This window comes from Camelus dromedarius, chromosome 14, assembly GCF_036321535.1.
Source record: "Camelus dromedarius isolate mCamDro1 chromosome 14, mCamDro1.pat, whole genome shotgun sequence".
Taxonomy (NCBI): domain Eukaryota; kingdom Metazoa; phylum Chordata; class Mammalia; order Artiodactyla; family Camelidae; genus Camelus; species Camelus dromedarius.
Genome location: NC_087449.1, coordinates 56,215,195 through 56,230,854, shown reverse-complemented (window position 1 = coordinate 56,230,854; position 15,660 = coordinate 56,215,195). Strand labels below are relative to the sequence as shown.

General features: G+C 57.6%; 1 protein-coding gene across 4 annotated transcripts in view; it reads right to left on the bottom strand.

The window, feature by feature from the left end:
• The window catches only part of HSPG2 (heparan sulfate proteoglycan 2), a 98,005-nt gene that overhangs the window by 2,210 nt on the left and 80,135 nt on the right, over positions 1 to 15,660 (bottom strand). For all 4 annotated transcript variants that reach the window (XM_064493950.1, XM_064493951.1, XM_064493952.1 and 1 more), the window contains 28 exons: positions 15,366 to 15,507; positions 14,895 to 15,046; positions 14,364 to 14,505; positions 14,117 to 14,257; positions 13,662 to 13,796; positions 13,230 to 13,411; positions 12,474 to 12,669; positions 12,037 to 12,216; positions 11,465 to 11,725; positions 10,045 to 10,249; positions 9,416 to 9,513; positions 8,728 to 8,994; positions 7,869 to 7,978; positions 7,522 to 7,669; positions 7,324 to 7,440; positions 6,566 to 6,677; positions 5,648 to 5,792; positions 5,460 to 5,559; positions 5,194 to 5,303; positions 4,966 to 5,074; positions 4,124 to 4,222; positions 3,526 to 3,747; positions 2,986 to 3,230; positions 2,458 to 2,629; positions 2,240 to 2,362; positions 2,098 to 2,154; positions 320 to 395; positions 134 to 212 (listed from right to left, as the gene is read on the bottom strand). In XM_064493950.1, the coding sequence (XP_064350020.1) occupies positions 134 to 212; positions 320 to 395; positions 2,098 to 2,154; positions 2,240 to 2,362; positions 2,458 to 2,629; positions 2,986 to 3,230; positions 3,526 to 3,747; positions 4,124 to 4,222; positions 4,966 to 5,074; positions 5,194 to 5,303; positions 5,460 to 5,559; positions 5,648 to 5,792; positions 6,566 to 6,677; positions 7,324 to 7,440; positions 7,522 to 7,669; positions 7,869 to 7,978; positions 8,728 to 8,994; positions 9,416 to 9,513; positions 10,045 to 10,249; positions 11,465 to 11,725; positions 12,037 to 12,216; positions 12,474 to 12,669; positions 13,230 to 13,411; positions 13,662 to 13,796; positions 14,117 to 14,257; positions 14,364 to 14,505; positions 14,895 to 15,046; positions 15,366 to 15,507 (4,125 nt within the window). The remainder of the gene's footprint in view (positions 1 to 133; positions 213 to 319; positions 396 to 2,097; positions 2,155 to 2,239; positions 2,363 to 2,457; positions 2,630 to 2,985; positions 3,231 to 3,525; positions 3,748 to 4,123; positions 4,223 to 4,965; positions 5,075 to 5,193; positions 5,304 to 5,459; positions 5,560 to 5,647; positions 5,793 to 6,565; positions 6,678 to 7,323; positions 7,441 to 7,521; positions 7,670 to 7,868; positions 7,979 to 8,727; positions 8,995 to 9,415; positions 9,514 to 10,044; positions 10,250 to 11,464; positions 11,726 to 12,036; positions 12,217 to 12,473; positions 12,670 to 13,229; positions 13,412 to 13,661; positions 13,797 to 14,116; positions 14,258 to 14,363; positions 14,506 to 14,894; positions 15,047 to 15,365; positions 15,508 to 15,660) is intronic.

Here is a 15,660-nt window from a genome sequence, read left to right as displayed (position 1 = left end):
CAGGGTCTCTGGGGCCCCCAGCCTGGAGAGGTGAGGCCCCCGAGAGCTGTGGCCTCCTCCCTCCTCTCTCCCACTTCCCTGGCCATCAGGAGCCTGGAAGCCCTAAGATCCAGGGCCAGACGCCCACACTCACCACACCCTGCCAGAGCAGGAGGCCACTGGCCGTGCTGGTCCGAACCTCCAGCTCGATGGTCTCGGGCACCTCGGGCAGGCTGTTGGCAGGGTGGGGCGGGGGGGTGGGAAGCAGGTGAGCGGGCAGAAGTCCCAGATTTCCCTTCCCCACTCTGGGCCCACACACTGTCCCAACACCTTGTCTCACCTCCTGGAGAAGATGCGGCCAGGGAGAACAAGGAAGCCGTTATCATAGAAATAGGCTCCATACTGCCCGGGGGCATCTGCAGGGGGGTTGGGGGGGTGATAATGAGACACCTGCTCAGCCACATGGAGCATCCATCCCACGTCGATGCCCCTGACCCCCACCTCCACTCCCACCTGTACCACGCGGGGCTCTGAACCTGCCATCCCTGGAGACCCAAGGGGGCTGTGGACAGAATTCAGGGGCCTGTGAACTTGGATGGGAAAACATTACAGTTCTACTCTCACTCACTTCTCCCTGAAGGTTAGCAGTTCCTATGCAGGTAGCCAACAAACTAAAGGAGTAGCAGGGCCCGTGACTCAGTCACCAACTGGGTCACAAGGGCTTATCCTTGTCACATTACGGTAATTGCAAATATTTCAAAACACTGTTTATGCTTATTACAGTTGTGGGAGCTATTGGGGCCACCACTGCATCTTGTTATTTAATGTGTGGCTAAAGAAGCAAAAAATTGAAAATATTTTGATAACCTTGTTTCCGTATAACTGGTTTCCTTTGAAATCCTATGTATTTTATCCTATGCAGTCAACAGGGTCCAGGTAAGGTGATCAACAATCCCTATTTGCCAGGTTTGTCCTGGTGTTAGCTCTGAAAGTCCCACATTTTGAGAAGCCCTTTAGTCCTGAGCGAAGCGGGGCAGCTGGTCACCTAGGTCAGTGGCAAATAAACGGTTCTGAACCCTTGTGTTTCCTCCATCTTACAGATGAGAAGAAAGGCTCAGGGGTGAGTGACTTGCCCAGGAAGTGGGAAGCCAGGATGGCACCAGGACCTTTTGGTTCCAACATCCATACTGTGTGTGATGCCCACATTCCCAGCCCTACCTGCTCAAATACATCCCACACTAGCGCTGGCCCCTGGGGCCTGGCAGCTACCATGGTAGGGGACACTTTGCCACCCTCCACCAAGTGATGACGATAACAGCTAACAGTTATATGCACCTACTATGTGCCAGTCACTGGGCAGGGAGCTTCACGTCCAGCTACAAACACGATTTTTAATTGGATCCTTGTAACAACCCTATGACTTAGTTATAATGTTAACAAAAGCTAGACCAGACGTTGCTCTAAGCATTAAATACGCTAAATAACTTGACTCTTGTGCATAATTTTATTGAAAGCCTTGTGGAAGGATGTTATGTCTTTCTATTTCATACATGAGGAAACTGAGGCACAGAGAGGTTAAATGACTCACCCAAAGTCATGCACCTAGTAAATGGTGGGGCTAAGATTTGAATCCAGGCTCTTAACCACTACCACTACCTCGTCTATCACATTAGTGATAAATAAGACATATATCTATAAAGCAGTTAGCACTGGGCCACAGGGGCTGTAAATATTCAACATTTTTATCATTATCATTGCTTTTAAACAGATTACGGAATCCTTGAGAATGAGGGTCCTGCCTTATTCATCTTATATTTATTGCTCCCAGGGCAAGGATAGGCACACATACACATTTGTTGATGGAATGCATGAATACAGAGGAGGAAACTGACATCAGAGGGGTTCAAGGTCTGCCCAAGCTCCCCTAGCCAGTAAACACAGGGCAGGACCCAGCTTTGTGGCTGTGCTCTTGTTTATTCAGTCTGTGCCTAGTGAGCTCCTGTTTTGTTTAGAGGCCAGGATGGAGGGTGTGGGATCATTGGAAGAGGAGCTGAGAGACCCAAAGTCTGGGAGGGACAAGCCCCTCAGCTTCTCTGGCTGGTGATAGCAAGGACATACCATTGCCCCCGCTGCCTTCAAGATGCCAGTCGGACTCCGCTATGCCATGTCCAGAGCCTGTGGGGAAAGGCAGGGTCTGCTTGGTGGGCTGTGCCAGCCCCAAGGCCCCAAGGGGGAGGTGGAGAGATGACGGGGAGGCTACCTTGTTGGCAGCGTGGGCCAGAGAAGCCTGGGGGACAGAGGCAGCGGGTGCCCTGGCAGGTGCCCCCATGCAGACAGGGCTCACGGAGCTGGCAGGGGTTCTCCTCGTGCTCACAGAGGTCTCCTGGGAGTCAGGGAAGAGGCGAGTGGGCATAGGCTGGAGCAGCCGCTGACCAGCCTGTGCCCCTCCCTCCCAGGGCCCAGGGCAGGCTCGCTCGCCTTTGAAGCCATCTCGACACAGGCACTGGAACTCATACTCGCCCGCAGGCATGCACGTGGCGCCATTCTGGCAAGGCTGGCGCTCACACGGGGAGCTGTCGTAGCACTGCCCGATGCCCTGGCTGCCCAGGAAGCTGTAGGTGAGGTCCAGCCGCTTCCCGTTCACTGACACCTGTGGGCATAGGGACACTGAGGGCTTAAAGAGTGCAAGACGCAGAGGCACAGGTGTGCCAGCAGAAAGAATGCAGCAGAGGACAGCCAGGAACCCAAGTTGGAACTTGAGCATTAATGTGGGACTGTAGGGTGGGGGAGGAGGAACAAAGCTGAGTGCCTACTGTGTGCCAGGAACATCCACCAGGGCAGGCCATCCTCAGTACAAGCCTTCAAAACGGGTGTCAATATCTCCATTTTACAGAATTGGAAACTGAGGCTCATAGGTGAAGCGTCTGGTCCCAAGCGCCTGGGGTTGGCTGCAGGTGGAAGGAAATCACCCCACCCTCCCATTTGTCATCTGGAGCTGCTCCTCACCTCGCCCACACAGCCGCGGAAGTGGGCGCTCACGTTGGTGGCCGGGGGCAGCTGCACGGATGGCTCCACGCCGCCGAGGTAGAGGAGGGTGTTCAGGTTCAGGCCCTGGCTCTTGCCAGGCGAGGAGCGCAGCACAGGGCGCCCGCTGTTCACACGCAGGCTGCCGTCCTTGTTGAGACGCTCTGCAGACACCCGGTGCCAGCGGCCCAGGGCCAGCGGCTCGGAGCTCCGCAGGATGGCCAGCCCTGGGGAGGATACCAGGTGGGGTTGGCCCAAGGATGGCTCCCTGCCCTGCCCCACCCACTACAGGAACCTGAGCAGACAGGGAGGGTTCCTTCAGCCTCCTGGTGTCCCAGGGGAACCTGGGAGGTCTCGGGACTTGCTTAAAGTCACACAGAAAGAGGGAATGTGAAGAACGGGGGACCTGCAGTTGGTCTGAATTAGGAATTCATTCTCCTGTACCTCCTTGGGGAGTGGAGGGCCAAGGGGGTCACAGAGCTGGGTGCCTACCACCCATCTGCATTTGGTGTTGGTGCTCACCTGATCCCAACTCGTAGCGGAACTCCAGGTGGCTGCCAACCATCGCCAGGGACACAAAGTCCTCCACAGGCCCCCTTGGCCCCCCGCTGAATAGCAGGATCCCGTCGGGCACCAGCGGCTTAAACTCGACGTCCAGGCGTAGCTCGTGGTGTGTGTTGGTGAGAGCAGGCAGTGCCAGGTAGGAGCCCGTGCCCGACATGGAGGGGGTGGTCACAGTCACACCTGCAGCAGCCACAGCTCAGCCAGGGCAGTGGGGACGCTGGAGTCCCAGGAGGGCTCCAGCTACTCGCCTTCCTCTGGGGCCCCACTCTCTAGTCCCAGAGGCTCAGGACCAGATGGGCAATGACTGTAGCAGCCCAGAAGCCCCTGCTCCCGGCCCTGCAGATCAGGCTGGATCTCCAATTAGATGGGGTGTCCCTTTGGAGCCCTTGTGTGAAGGATTCAGGCTGGGCAGGAGCTTGGCCAGGTGACTCTGAGGCCCTCTGGCTCTAGAACAATTTTATCATCCATAGGGCCCATCATGGCCTCAGCATGCCCTGTCCAGCTTCCTCTGTCTTTATAGGGATCCCTGGGGGGTCTGAGGCCTGGCTCTGCTCACCTTCCTCACACCTCATCCCTGAGCGGCCCAGGTGGCAGCGGCAGGTGTAGCCTCGGCCGTCGGGCCGGTTCACACAGGTGGCGTCGGGCCCACAGGCCTCTGGGGAACACACAGACAAGTAAGGAGAACGTGGAGGTGGTTTGGGAGAGGATGGGGTTCTGATGCCAAAGCTCTACCCATTATACTCCAGGAGCTTGGGCCAGTGAGGGCCAGGCCAGCCTGAGAACAGGAGACTGGGAGGCGGAATGGATTTGGGCAAGAGTGGCGGGGGGAAGGTACAGCTCAGTGGTAGAATGAAAGCTTAGCATGCATGAAGTCATGGGTTCGATCCCCAGTACCTCTGTTAAATTAATAAATAGTAAATAAGTAAACCTAATTACACCCCCCCAAAAACAAACAAACAAAAAAAGAGTGGGGCCAGAGGAGGCTGAGCAGAGGGACAGCGTGGGGGAAGTGAATGAGTGACTGTCAGTTGTTCTTGAAAGACTAGACCTGTATAACAGTGTGGAGCCATCGAGTACCTGGCTGGCAGGTAGTGGGGTGAGTGCCTTGGTAAAGTGGTAGATACTGAGGAGCAGTGATTACGGCAGGGCGGGTGCCTGGGTGCAGTGATGGGGGGATGAGTGCTTGGGTAGCAGAGATGTGAGGTAGAGTGAGTTATCAAGATGGCAGTGACGGAAGTCAGAATCCAGGAAGAGTGGTAAGTGCTTGGGTAAGACCAATGAAATGCAGACGGTACAGTCAGCAGCGGAGGTGGGGGTGGATATGAAGGGGTAGCAGTTGGCAGAGGGAAGTACCTGGTGGTGGCAGTGCTTGTGAGGAAGGGAGGGTGGGGTACACACCTGGGTGGCAGTGCAGGGCCTGCGAGTGTTCACAGCGGCTCCCGGTGAAGCCAGCTGGGCAGATACACACGTAGCTGCTGCTCTCTGAGTCCTGGCACAGGCCCCCGTTCTGCAAAGTAACCCCAGAAATCAGGCTGAGACTCTGTCCTTCCCCACTCCCCACTGGGCCCTGCCATGACTGAGGGCAGTGGCTTGGGCAGCCAGGTGATGTGTGCTGCGTGGGGTTACCTGGCAGGGCCGGTCCCGACAGGTGGGGCAGTGGGAGATGCCGTGCGCTGTAAGGTTGAGGTCATGGAAGATGATCTCCTCGCCTTGGATGCGCAGTTCCCGGACACAGCCTGGATGGGGCGGGCAGACAGGATGAGCCAAGGCAGGGTGCTGGGAGGCCTGCCTAGCCCCAGCCCACACACTATGGTGCCCTCCCCAGTGCCCAGGGGCTCTGCCAGCCAGCCAGGTTAGGTTTGGCCAGGGCTGAAGGTAGGGAGGAGGCTCACCTACGAAGCCGCTGCTCAGGCCTGCTTTGGGGATGGCGCCGTAGTCGGGATAGCCACCCAGGTAGAGCTCCTCATTCAGGTCCAGGCCCTGGAACTTACCCTGGGGAGTGGGGAAGTCAGGAATGGCAGACAGAGGCTGGGTGGCAGTGGGGAGGGGCTAGAAATAGGGGGACAGAGCTGGGTCTCACCTGGGAGGTCCCATTGACTGGAGCCAGGCTGCCCACGATCAAGGATCCCTGGGTGAGGCTGCGCAGCAGGGTCACCGTGTGGAACTGGCCCAATGCCAACGGTGTGGGGTGGCGAATGGTGGCCATGCCAGAGCCTGCATCAAACCTGCTCCATGGGGAAGGGGGTGGGAGGGCCAGGGCAGGAGAGAGCAGATATGGGGTTTATAGGAAGGGCTGGGAAGGGGGCCCAGGCTGGACAAAGGTGTCATCACCATTCCCTGCAGTCCTGCTCCTGTTTCTGTTCCTGCCTTGTCCTCTCGCCCCACCACCACCCCCAGCTCACCTCATCCCTGCCTCTCCCCATGTCACCTTCTCTCCCCACACCCTTTCCCTGGGAGCTTGTCCAGAGCGGACCCTGGGGCTCCAAGTGCCCCTGGCTCCAGGCCCTGCAGCCTAGCACCTGGCCTCACTGTTCCTCTAAGCACCCCTCCCTCCGAGATCACCTTGCTTCTTTCCTTCTTTGTTTACGGCTGGTCTCCCCCAACTAGACTATACTTTCCCACAAGAGCCAGGACTTGATCTGTTTTGTTTATCTCTGTATCAGTGCCTGGCACATAAATGAATAAATGAATGAATGAATGAATGAATGAATGAATGAATGAATGAATGAACGAATCCTGGCCCACCCTGGAAGGATGCTCTCGGCCTCACTGAGTATTTCTGCGGCAGTTCTGTGCAAGTCTGAGGCTGCTTCCTCCTCCTCCTGGCTGTGCTGACTCCCGTAGAACGGTGGTCACGGAGGGTAACTGCCACCTCTCCTCCATCTTCCAGAACCTCCTCCATGTGACTCAGCCCAGGGTGGCATGTGCCTGACTAAAATCCTGCAGTCTAGTCCCCCAGCCCTGCTTCCCCTATAAACGGGAAGGACAAGGGTCTCACCGGAACTCGGGCCTTCCGCCCACAAGGCCGAAGGAGATGAAGTCGGGCTGCCTGCTTGCCAGGTTGGTGGGGCTCCCCGGGATCTGCTTCTGCCCATTGTACAGCAGCATCCCTGGGCGGGCACAGCTGTGTTAGGGCTTCCCGTCCAGCTATGGGCTCCCCGTCTGCCCAGCCCCGGCTTGAATGACCCAAGCTTGTGAGCCTGACCCCTCGCTGACTCCTGTCCCTCCCCTGACACACCCCACACAGCCAGGGCCTTCCTGCTTTCAGGATGGGGACCTATTAGAAGGGCTGTGTTGAGAGCCCCTAGGAAGAAACTGCTTCACTTACACTGTAGGGTCTACCTGAAGGAGGAGAGGGAGCAGAGACTCACCCGAGTAGAGAAGGAGGCCTGGACAGTGAAAGTCAGAGACCCGTAAGAGGTGGGAGGAGACAGATGAGAGAGAGAGAAAGGAGGAAAGGGTGAGAGATGGGGGAATAGGAAGGAGGAAGGAGCAGAGACAGGAAAGGGAGATGGGCCAGGAGGCCTTGGGGTGGCTGCATTGATGGCAGAAGGGCCAGGAGGAGGCTTGGGCGGGGATGGAGAAGGGAGGAGGCAGGAGAGAACCATAAGGGGAGGCCCGGCAGGCCTGGGGGTGCTGGGACAGGGAAGGCTGAGCAGGTGGGGAGGACTGGGGGCTCCCAGGGCTCACACCATGAAGGCAGTTACTCAGAGACCCCCGGCTCTGGGCAACCCCATCAGCTCCTCTCCTGCTCACCATCTGCTGAGTCAGGCCGGAAGGTGATCTTGATCTCAAACTTCCTGTAGGCATCCTTGATGGTGGGCAGTGGCAGGAAGGAGTGAGGGGTTTGGGTGAAGTAGGGCACCACCCGCTCTGCCAGCAGAAAGCACAGTTTAGGATGACGCCCGTGAGGCTGTGGGCAGGGCATGTCAATCCCAGTGGGTGAGTTCTCACCTGGCACCTGCAGATGGGCGAAGGCTTTGACCTTGCCTTGGCGGTTGGTGGCAGTGCAGACGTAGGTGCCTGCATCCTGGGGTCGGACTGAGGGCAGCAGCAGCATGTTGTTCTCCAGGCGGCTGTCAGGCGGCAGGTTCCCATCCAGCTGCAGACACACCCGCACATTGGACCACGGCCTTGGCCCTCACCTCCACGGGGCTTGTCTCCCATCTCCGCCTTGGCCCACCCTCAAACATGGAGCTTATACTCTGTGCCAAGCCTAGGCCAGGTCCCAGGGGCCACCGAGTTGGTAGACCTGGTCCCTGCCCCTTGGGCATGCCTGTGATCCCTTGCCCAGCAGTTACCTTGGTCCAGGTGATGTCAGGAGTAGGGTAGCCAGAGGCCATGCAGGGGAAGACGGCTGCAGAACCAGCAGGCACACGGACCTCTGGGGGCGTAGAGATCTGGGGCAAGGCTGAGGGGGAGAAGGAGACACAGGCCATCAACCTGATGACAGCCACCATTTGTGAGCCCAGTTTGTGCCCTGACTCATTTAATCATCACACCATCTCTGGAAGGGAGGCACTCTGTCCCCATTTCACAGATGAGGAAACTGTGGCTTAGAGGGAAAAGTAGCTGTTCATTCCTGGTTGCACAAGTGGGACCGGGCAGAGCCAGGGCTCAGGGACAGGTCCATTTGACTCCACAGACTGAGACTCTTCAACACACCTGGGTAGAAATCTGTATAGCTCTTTGGAGATCTGAGAAGAGGGTACCTGGACAGTGTGGATAAGTTTGGGGGCAAGTCATAGGGCTTGGCGTGAAAAGGAATAGCCTTTGAAGAACACACAGATGGTGTCTGCTGGGCATCATCCGTTGCCCTGTTTTACTCTTTTATGTCTGTTTTGTGTTTGTATTTGTGCTGTCTTTGCCATCATACTGGGCTGTAGGTCTCCCTCATCAGAGCAGGTGCTGCAGTAGGTGAGGACTACACATCTGGTTTCCTCTCAATGCCGCACGGCATAGCTTTTCCCTGCAAGTTCCAGCTGCTCCCAGAGGAACGCTCACCTCTATCCCCCGCTGCCCCTGCTTGTTATGCAACCTGCCCCTTAAACACACAAAACTGAAAATCTCCAAGAGTGGGGAGGAAGACCAGAGCAGGCAAGGCAGGAGAGGGTGGTGTGAGCAGCCCCCACCACGCTTCTTGTCCCCACCGGCCCTCACCTTGCACGAGTAGCAGCACGTGAGACTGGGTAGTGCCGGCGGTGTTGGTGGCGGTGCAGCGGTACTGTCCCGCGTCGGCCAGCTCCACGTGGGCGATCCTGACGACGCCTCCGCTCTGCACGATGCCAGGCCGCAGGCGCCCTCCGACTTTGCTCCATGTCACCTGAGGCTTGGGGTCACCCAGGGCCAGGCACTCGAACTCCACGGCATGGCCGACCACCACGGTCTGCACGGAGGTCCGGATGTTGATGAGCACGGAGGGCAGAGCTGGGGGAGGACACAGGCAGAGTGGAGTGAGGCCAGCCTGCTGCAGGCCTGGGCTCAGAGAGGCTGAAAACTGCCCTGGAAAAGCGGAGCCCTGGAGCCCGAGGCATTCATCACTTCACTCGCTTTTTTGTGCATTAGCCCATGAGCACATGCACTCGTTTGTTCCCGTTTATTCATTACTCCCTTGTGCACCCACCGTCATTCCTCATTGGTTTGTCTGAGTGCCCACTCATTCTGCCTGGCTCCCTTCTTCCTCCCTCCCTTGTGAAATTTGTCAAGCCTCCTTACTCTAAGCTAGACACAAGCAAGATAAAATTGAATAATTCTCTTTATTCCTACGCATTTAAGAGGTTTCTTCGGGAAGATGTGTCTTTTATCTTTGTCCCCTGCTCTTAGCAGAAGGCTGTAGCCACCCTCCTACCTTGGACAACCAGCTGGGCACTGGCTTGGGCCTGTCCCCAGGGTCCATGGGCCTGGCAAACATACGTCCCTTGGCAGCTCTGGTCCAAGTTCTGGATTCTGTAAAGAAAAAATAGTAAGACATCAGTGAGTAAAAATAATTGGTGAAAATACTTTTTAATTGTGTCAGACAGAGTTAAAAGCCACCAGAGATCAGTACATGATGTAAACTTCTAGTCTCCCCTCAAAACCATGGAGGATAGGTAGGCAGGGTGAGTGTCACCACAACCATTTTAGACCAAAACTGAATCATGGTCTAGAGCTCAAGACCACACAGTTACCGAGCAGCACAGCTGAGCTCCAGGCCGCGTACCCGGCCTGTGTATACATCTGGCTTCAGAGCCTATTCTCTTTTCTTTAACAATCATGTGAATATGGGCCACTGATTACTAAAGGCCGTCCACGCACACAGCACTGTGCTAAGTGCTTTAGGTAATCTCACGTTGGTCTCATATAACCCACTGTAAAGCTGAGAACACTGAGGCTCAGGGGGGTGAGGTGACTTGCCCAGGGATATCCTTTCATGCTAAGCCCTACTATGCACCTTGGGCTGGAGCGCCCGAGTTCAGTTCTGCCTCCATCCCCACTCACCGGAGCACCCCATCGTGCACACTGTGGCCAGGAGGCAGCTGACCCCCTTCCTTGAACCAACGGAGTTGGGTGCCCTGGTCGCTGGGCACGACGCAGTGGAACTCGACACTGGCCCCTATGCTCTTGGTCTCCAGCTGAGGCGTGACCTGAATGGTGGGTGTGGATCCTGCTGGGATGGGTGTGGCGGGGAGAGAGCCGGAGGGGCCTGTGGGAACAGGTATGAAGGTGTGTGTGTGTGTGTGTGATATCCCCGATGCCGATGCCCCTCCAGGGCTCAGAGAACCCCCATCCTAACATGCCGGGGATGTTCTTCCCCTGTTAACCTCTCTGACCAGGGGAAAAATACCTCTCATTGGTAGGTTCATTCATTTGCTCAAGTCATTCCATCAGCACAAATAAGAGTCTGTGGAGTGCTGGGCTGTGCGTTTACAAGCCCCCGGCCTTGGGGAGGGGAGGGCAGTCCAAGGTGCAAGCAGGAGGGGTCAGTCTTGGAAAGATTTAGACATTTAAAGGAAGGACAGCAAAGGCTATTCTGGTGCTAGTCTAAAATAGGATGGTCCCAGGTGAAGGCGCCTGCCTGTCCTGGTGCGGGGGGTGGGGTGGAGGGGAGGGTAGATCGGACGCGTATTTTCACCATTTACCAAGTGCCTACTATGTGCCACAGGCTCTACCTACGTGTACCTTTCTAAGTCAGCCTGTGTGTTGGTGTTGTTCTCTCTACTTCACAGATAAACAAACTGAGGCTTGAGGTTCACTGACTTGGCCAAGGTTGCACAATTGTCAAGTGACTGAGCTATGCACTGAATCTGGGTTCCAAGAGCCCAGGTTCTTGAGCGCTGGGCTACATGCTTTTCTGCTTCTAGAATTTGGGGCCCATCAGCACTTGCTGGGCTTTGTCATTGATGGAGGAATCAACAGAGATGCTAGATTCTCTGGAGATCCACTGAAACCCCGGGCGTGTGGGGGTGGGAGCTGCCCCGTCACACATTCATTGTTGTCACTGTCCAGCATTTACACAGCCCATTCTGGGTCCTGCTGTGGACAAGCCAGGGGCTGCTGAGATGACTGGGTCCAGGCTCTGCCCTGAGCATCCTCAGTCTGGAAGGTGAGGTGGGCTGGGGTACTTATGTAAACATAGCCTCTGGCAATGTGAGGTCAATGCCAAGGAAGGGATGCAGCAACGAGAGCTGGAGTTGTTGAGAACCCAGTGATAGGGGCTCTCCCTGGAGGAGGCAGGTCCACCTCAGGCCTGGGAGAACGGGGAAAGGAAGACATTCCAGCTGCGGTAATGGAGGGAGGTCATCGTGCTCCCAGTGGGGGTCCTCATGTCCCAGCTGCCGGGTAAGTAAAGGGCTCAGACAAGGGCTTAGTGGAAAACTGACTGACCTCCTTTTGCCCAGCCTGAGCTGGGGCTGCTCACCTTGGACGAGCACCTGGGCGAAGGCTTCAGCTGAGCCCACCTTGTTGGTGACCTGGCAGCGGTAGCGGCCTGAGTCCTCAGGGGCAGCAGACTCAAAGAGCAGCAGCTCGTTCCTGGCAGTTGCCCTCCCAGGGAGGCTGCCACCCACACGGCTCCACTGGAAGGTGAGTGGGGGTGTCCCATGAGCCAGGCACTGGAGTTGCACCGTCTCCCCTGCCCGCACCGAGGCGTGCTCCGGGACTGTGGTGGCATATGGCGGGCCTGGGGTGGGGGGGACACAGAGGTCAGTGTGGCAAAGAGCAGAGGTCAAGATGGGAGCAGGTGTTGGGCCCTGCGACTTGCCAAAGGACCAGGGAAGCTGAATGGTGAGCCCAGAGGACTGGGGAAGAGGGAAGCGAAGGTCCGAGGAGGGGGTGTGGGTTTCAGGTTAGGGCAGGCTCTGGGGGCCTGAAGTTCATGGGGCCCTCGGAATGGGGTCTTTGGGGTTCAGTCCAGGGTGCAGCCTGGTTGGGGGGCTCAGCCTCCATGCAGTGCAGAAAGGGTAGCCCAAAGAAGGTGGATGAGTGCCTTACTTTCTACATGCAGGGCGATGGTGGCCTCAGCGTGCCCGACAGGGCTAGTGGCGTTGCAGATGTACTGGCCCGAGTCCTGCTGGGCTACCCGCGGGATGATCAGCGTGTCACCTTCCAGCTGGTGCTGCCAGGGCAGCGGGGAGCGAAGCTTGGACCAGTGGATGGTGGGCGTGGGGCTGCCTGTGGCGTGGAGTGGCAGATGGCAGAGGTCAGTGGACTGGCCCAGTGACCAGCTGGGGCTGAGGATGGTCAGCGAGGGACCTGGATGAACTTGCTCCTTCATGGGGGCACTACACGGGCACCACAGCGATCACTAGGAGACGCCAGCAAGAAAGCCCCTCCCCAAGCGTGACATCACCTTCAGATCTCCTGTGTCTAAATTCAGGCCCTAGGGCACGGCTGCTCTGCCTGCCCTGCATGCTAGCCCCCGTCCACACCTGTGGCTGAGCAGCGCAGGGTGGCCGTGTGTCCAGCCTCCACAGTCAGCTCGGCTTCTTCAACCTGGACCTGGGGGGCGCCTGGGGCCACGATGCCTGTGTCCACAATCACTTCCACCCGCTTCTGTGCTGTGCCCAGTGCATTCTGAGCTAGGCACACATAGGTGCCTGCATCTGATGGTTTGGCTGACGAAATCTGGAAGAAAGTGAGGATGCTGGTTACTGGGTCCCTGAGAAGGGATCTTGGCATCAGCCCCCAGCTCTGGCTTGGATTTACCTCTTTCTTCCAACTTTCTCTTTGTTTTCAACTTTTCTATTTGACTAGCTGCTTGAATGCTCACACTCAAGACATCCCATTAGTCCATCCATCCACTTGTCCATCAACTCATCCACCCATTCATCCACCCATCTACCCACCCATCTATCCACCCATCCATCCATACCCACCAACCCAACCATCCATCATCCACACATCTACTCATCTACCCACCCATCCACCTATCCACCCACCAACCTACTCACTCAACCACCCATCCTACCCATACCTTCTTCCACCTTCCTTCTTTCTTCCTGACAGTCTCCCAATCTACCCATCATCCACCTATTCCATCCTTCCCTTTCTCTCTTCATCCATTTATCACCCAACTGCCGATCTGCCAATCTTTCCTCCAAGCATCTGGTCAAGGATGGGCCCTGACTGGGCCTCAGACCCAGAGGTGAGACCTGGCCTCTGGCCAGGGGAAGGCCGTGCCTCACCTGCAGCACTGTATGGCTGTCCAGGTGCCCGTACGCCCGCTGCTCCAAGTGGGTTGGGGTGCCAGTCCGGGTCCAGCGAGCAGAAGAGCGGGGCTCCCCCGCACTGACACACTCCAGGGCGACAGATTTTCCCACTTTCACCCGCACAGGGCCCTCGGGGAGCACCGACACTGTAGGGGGCCCTGCCCAGAGGAAGGACACAGCTAATGCGTATGCAGGGCTCTGCTGGTCATGTGCACTGGCACAGTCCCCTTATCAGTAACTGCCGGTGGGCACTAGTCTCCCCACTGCACAGATGTAGAGACTGAGGCTCAGAGACAGAGAATGTCCAAGAGGGAGGCAGTGGCAGAGGCGGGATTTAAACTCAGACTCTGAGCTTGGAATCAGGGCCGGAAACGGGAAGGCAGAGCCCACGGGGCTGAAGGCCCTCACCGTGCACACTGAGGTTCACGACACTCTGGGCCACACCGTAGGCGTTGGAGGCCACGCAGCGGTAGGCACCGTGGTTGCTGGGCCGGGTGCCCACGATGGTGATGATGGAGCCGTTGGGGCTGATGTGGACGTTGTCTGCGGGGTTGGCTTACGGTCAGTGAGGATGCCCTCATGCCTTGGTGTTGCCAGTAGGTGCACCAGTGCCCCATACCCCCCACCCCTCCAGTCTGGGGGTGTCCAGCCCACAGGGTCACGGATGGCTGATAAACAAGTCCTTGGAGACTCCTGGGTCCAGCCCCCTCACCATCCAGATAGAGACACCGCGTTCCCAGAGGGGAAGGGCTTTACCAGGGTCATACAGTGAGTTTGGTGCCATCCTTGCCTCTGCCCAGCCCCCAGGGGTAAGCATTGTGCATTCACACCTGCCTCCAGCCCACCCACCCCGCCCGGTTCACCCTCTAGCTCTTGGTTCCGAGTCTTCCACTCAAGGCTGATGGGGGCTGCCCCGTCATGGATGAGGCACTTGAAGCTGGCATCTTGGCCCTGCTGCACGGTACTGCTGGGCGGGTCGATAGAGATGACAGGGCTCCTAAGGCCTGGGGGAGGAGGGGGGCAGAGGGCTGGGCTCGGCAGGACGGGGTGGGCTCAACCCTGCTCCAGGGTCTCCCTGCTTCCCCAGCCCATGGCACTGGTCTCACTCACGGTAGGAGGACCCCTCACTGGGTGGGACAGTGACCGTGAAGGAGGCCTCCTGCTCAGGGCCTGAGCTGCCAACCACGCGGCACACATATTCTCCAGAGTCGGCTTGAGAGACATGGTGCAGCCGCAGCCTGGAGCCGTGGGTCTGTTGGAGTGAGGAGGGGGTTGCCATCGCACCAAAGCACTTGGGACAGATTGCATCCTGAAGCCCGGCTGTGCCAGTGCCCAAGAGTTCTCCCTTGGGTCTTGGGAGCTCAGGGCTCCAGCTGGTGGGGATGAAGAAGCTTTATTCACAGAATCCTACAAGTCCATCCCCTTTACAGAGGAAGAAATTGGCTCAGGAAATGATTCAGCAACAGCCAGGAGAAAAACGCAGTCTCTTGACTCCCAGGCTGGTGAACTCCTCCCTGACAAGTATTTTATCCCCTGAGGTCTCCTAGTAGGCTGGGGTTGGTGTGAAAGTTTGGGATGCAGAAGGCAACCACAGGTCAAACCTTGCCTGCCCTGGAATGCTCCCTACCCTTGGCCCCATACCTGGTGCCGGGTGGGGAGGTTTCCCCCGCGCTTGTACCATGTGACCTGGGCGTGGGCTTGCCCAGGTACCACACAGTTCAGGTCCAGGGTCTGCCCTTCAGACACGTGGGAGGAGGAAGCCTCAATGTAGACAGGCTGGGCCAGTCCTGGGGCTGCAGGCACAATGGATGGGTGAGAAAGGTGAGGCTCTGAGGGTGCAGGCAGGGACCTAAGGTGGTGGCAGTGAGTGCCAGCTGGTCCTCCTGGAGGTGCAGTGGCTTGAGAGGGGCTGACGTGGCTGAGCGCCATTGACCTAAGAAGGGGCTCCATCTCCTGGGGGCCAAGATGCCATGGTTAGACCTTGGTCCCCAGTGGTGGGGGGAGGGGCTGGAGAACCATTGTGGAGCTGAGGGCTAGAGCCCTGCTGGGAGAGCAGGAGGAGCAAGGCCAGGAAGGGGCCTCCAAGCACCACCCACTGCTCCTGTCACTCACCAGGAATGGGGCCTGGGCTGGAGGCTTCGATGGTGACCAGGACAGAAGCCTCCAGGGTGCCTGAGCTGCCAGTCACTTGGCACGAGTACTCGCCAGAGTCAGCCGGGGACACTTGGTTCAGCCTCAGCAGGGAGCCATGGACCTGGCCAGGGTAGGGTGAGAGTGGGGCGAGTGAGCTGGGGGGCAATGGCCAAGGCCTTCAGATGCCCAGCGCTCTCATACCTGAACTCCAGGGCTGGACCACAGGTATGTACCGTGGTGGAGGCTGCCTCCTGCCAAAGACGACTTTGATATT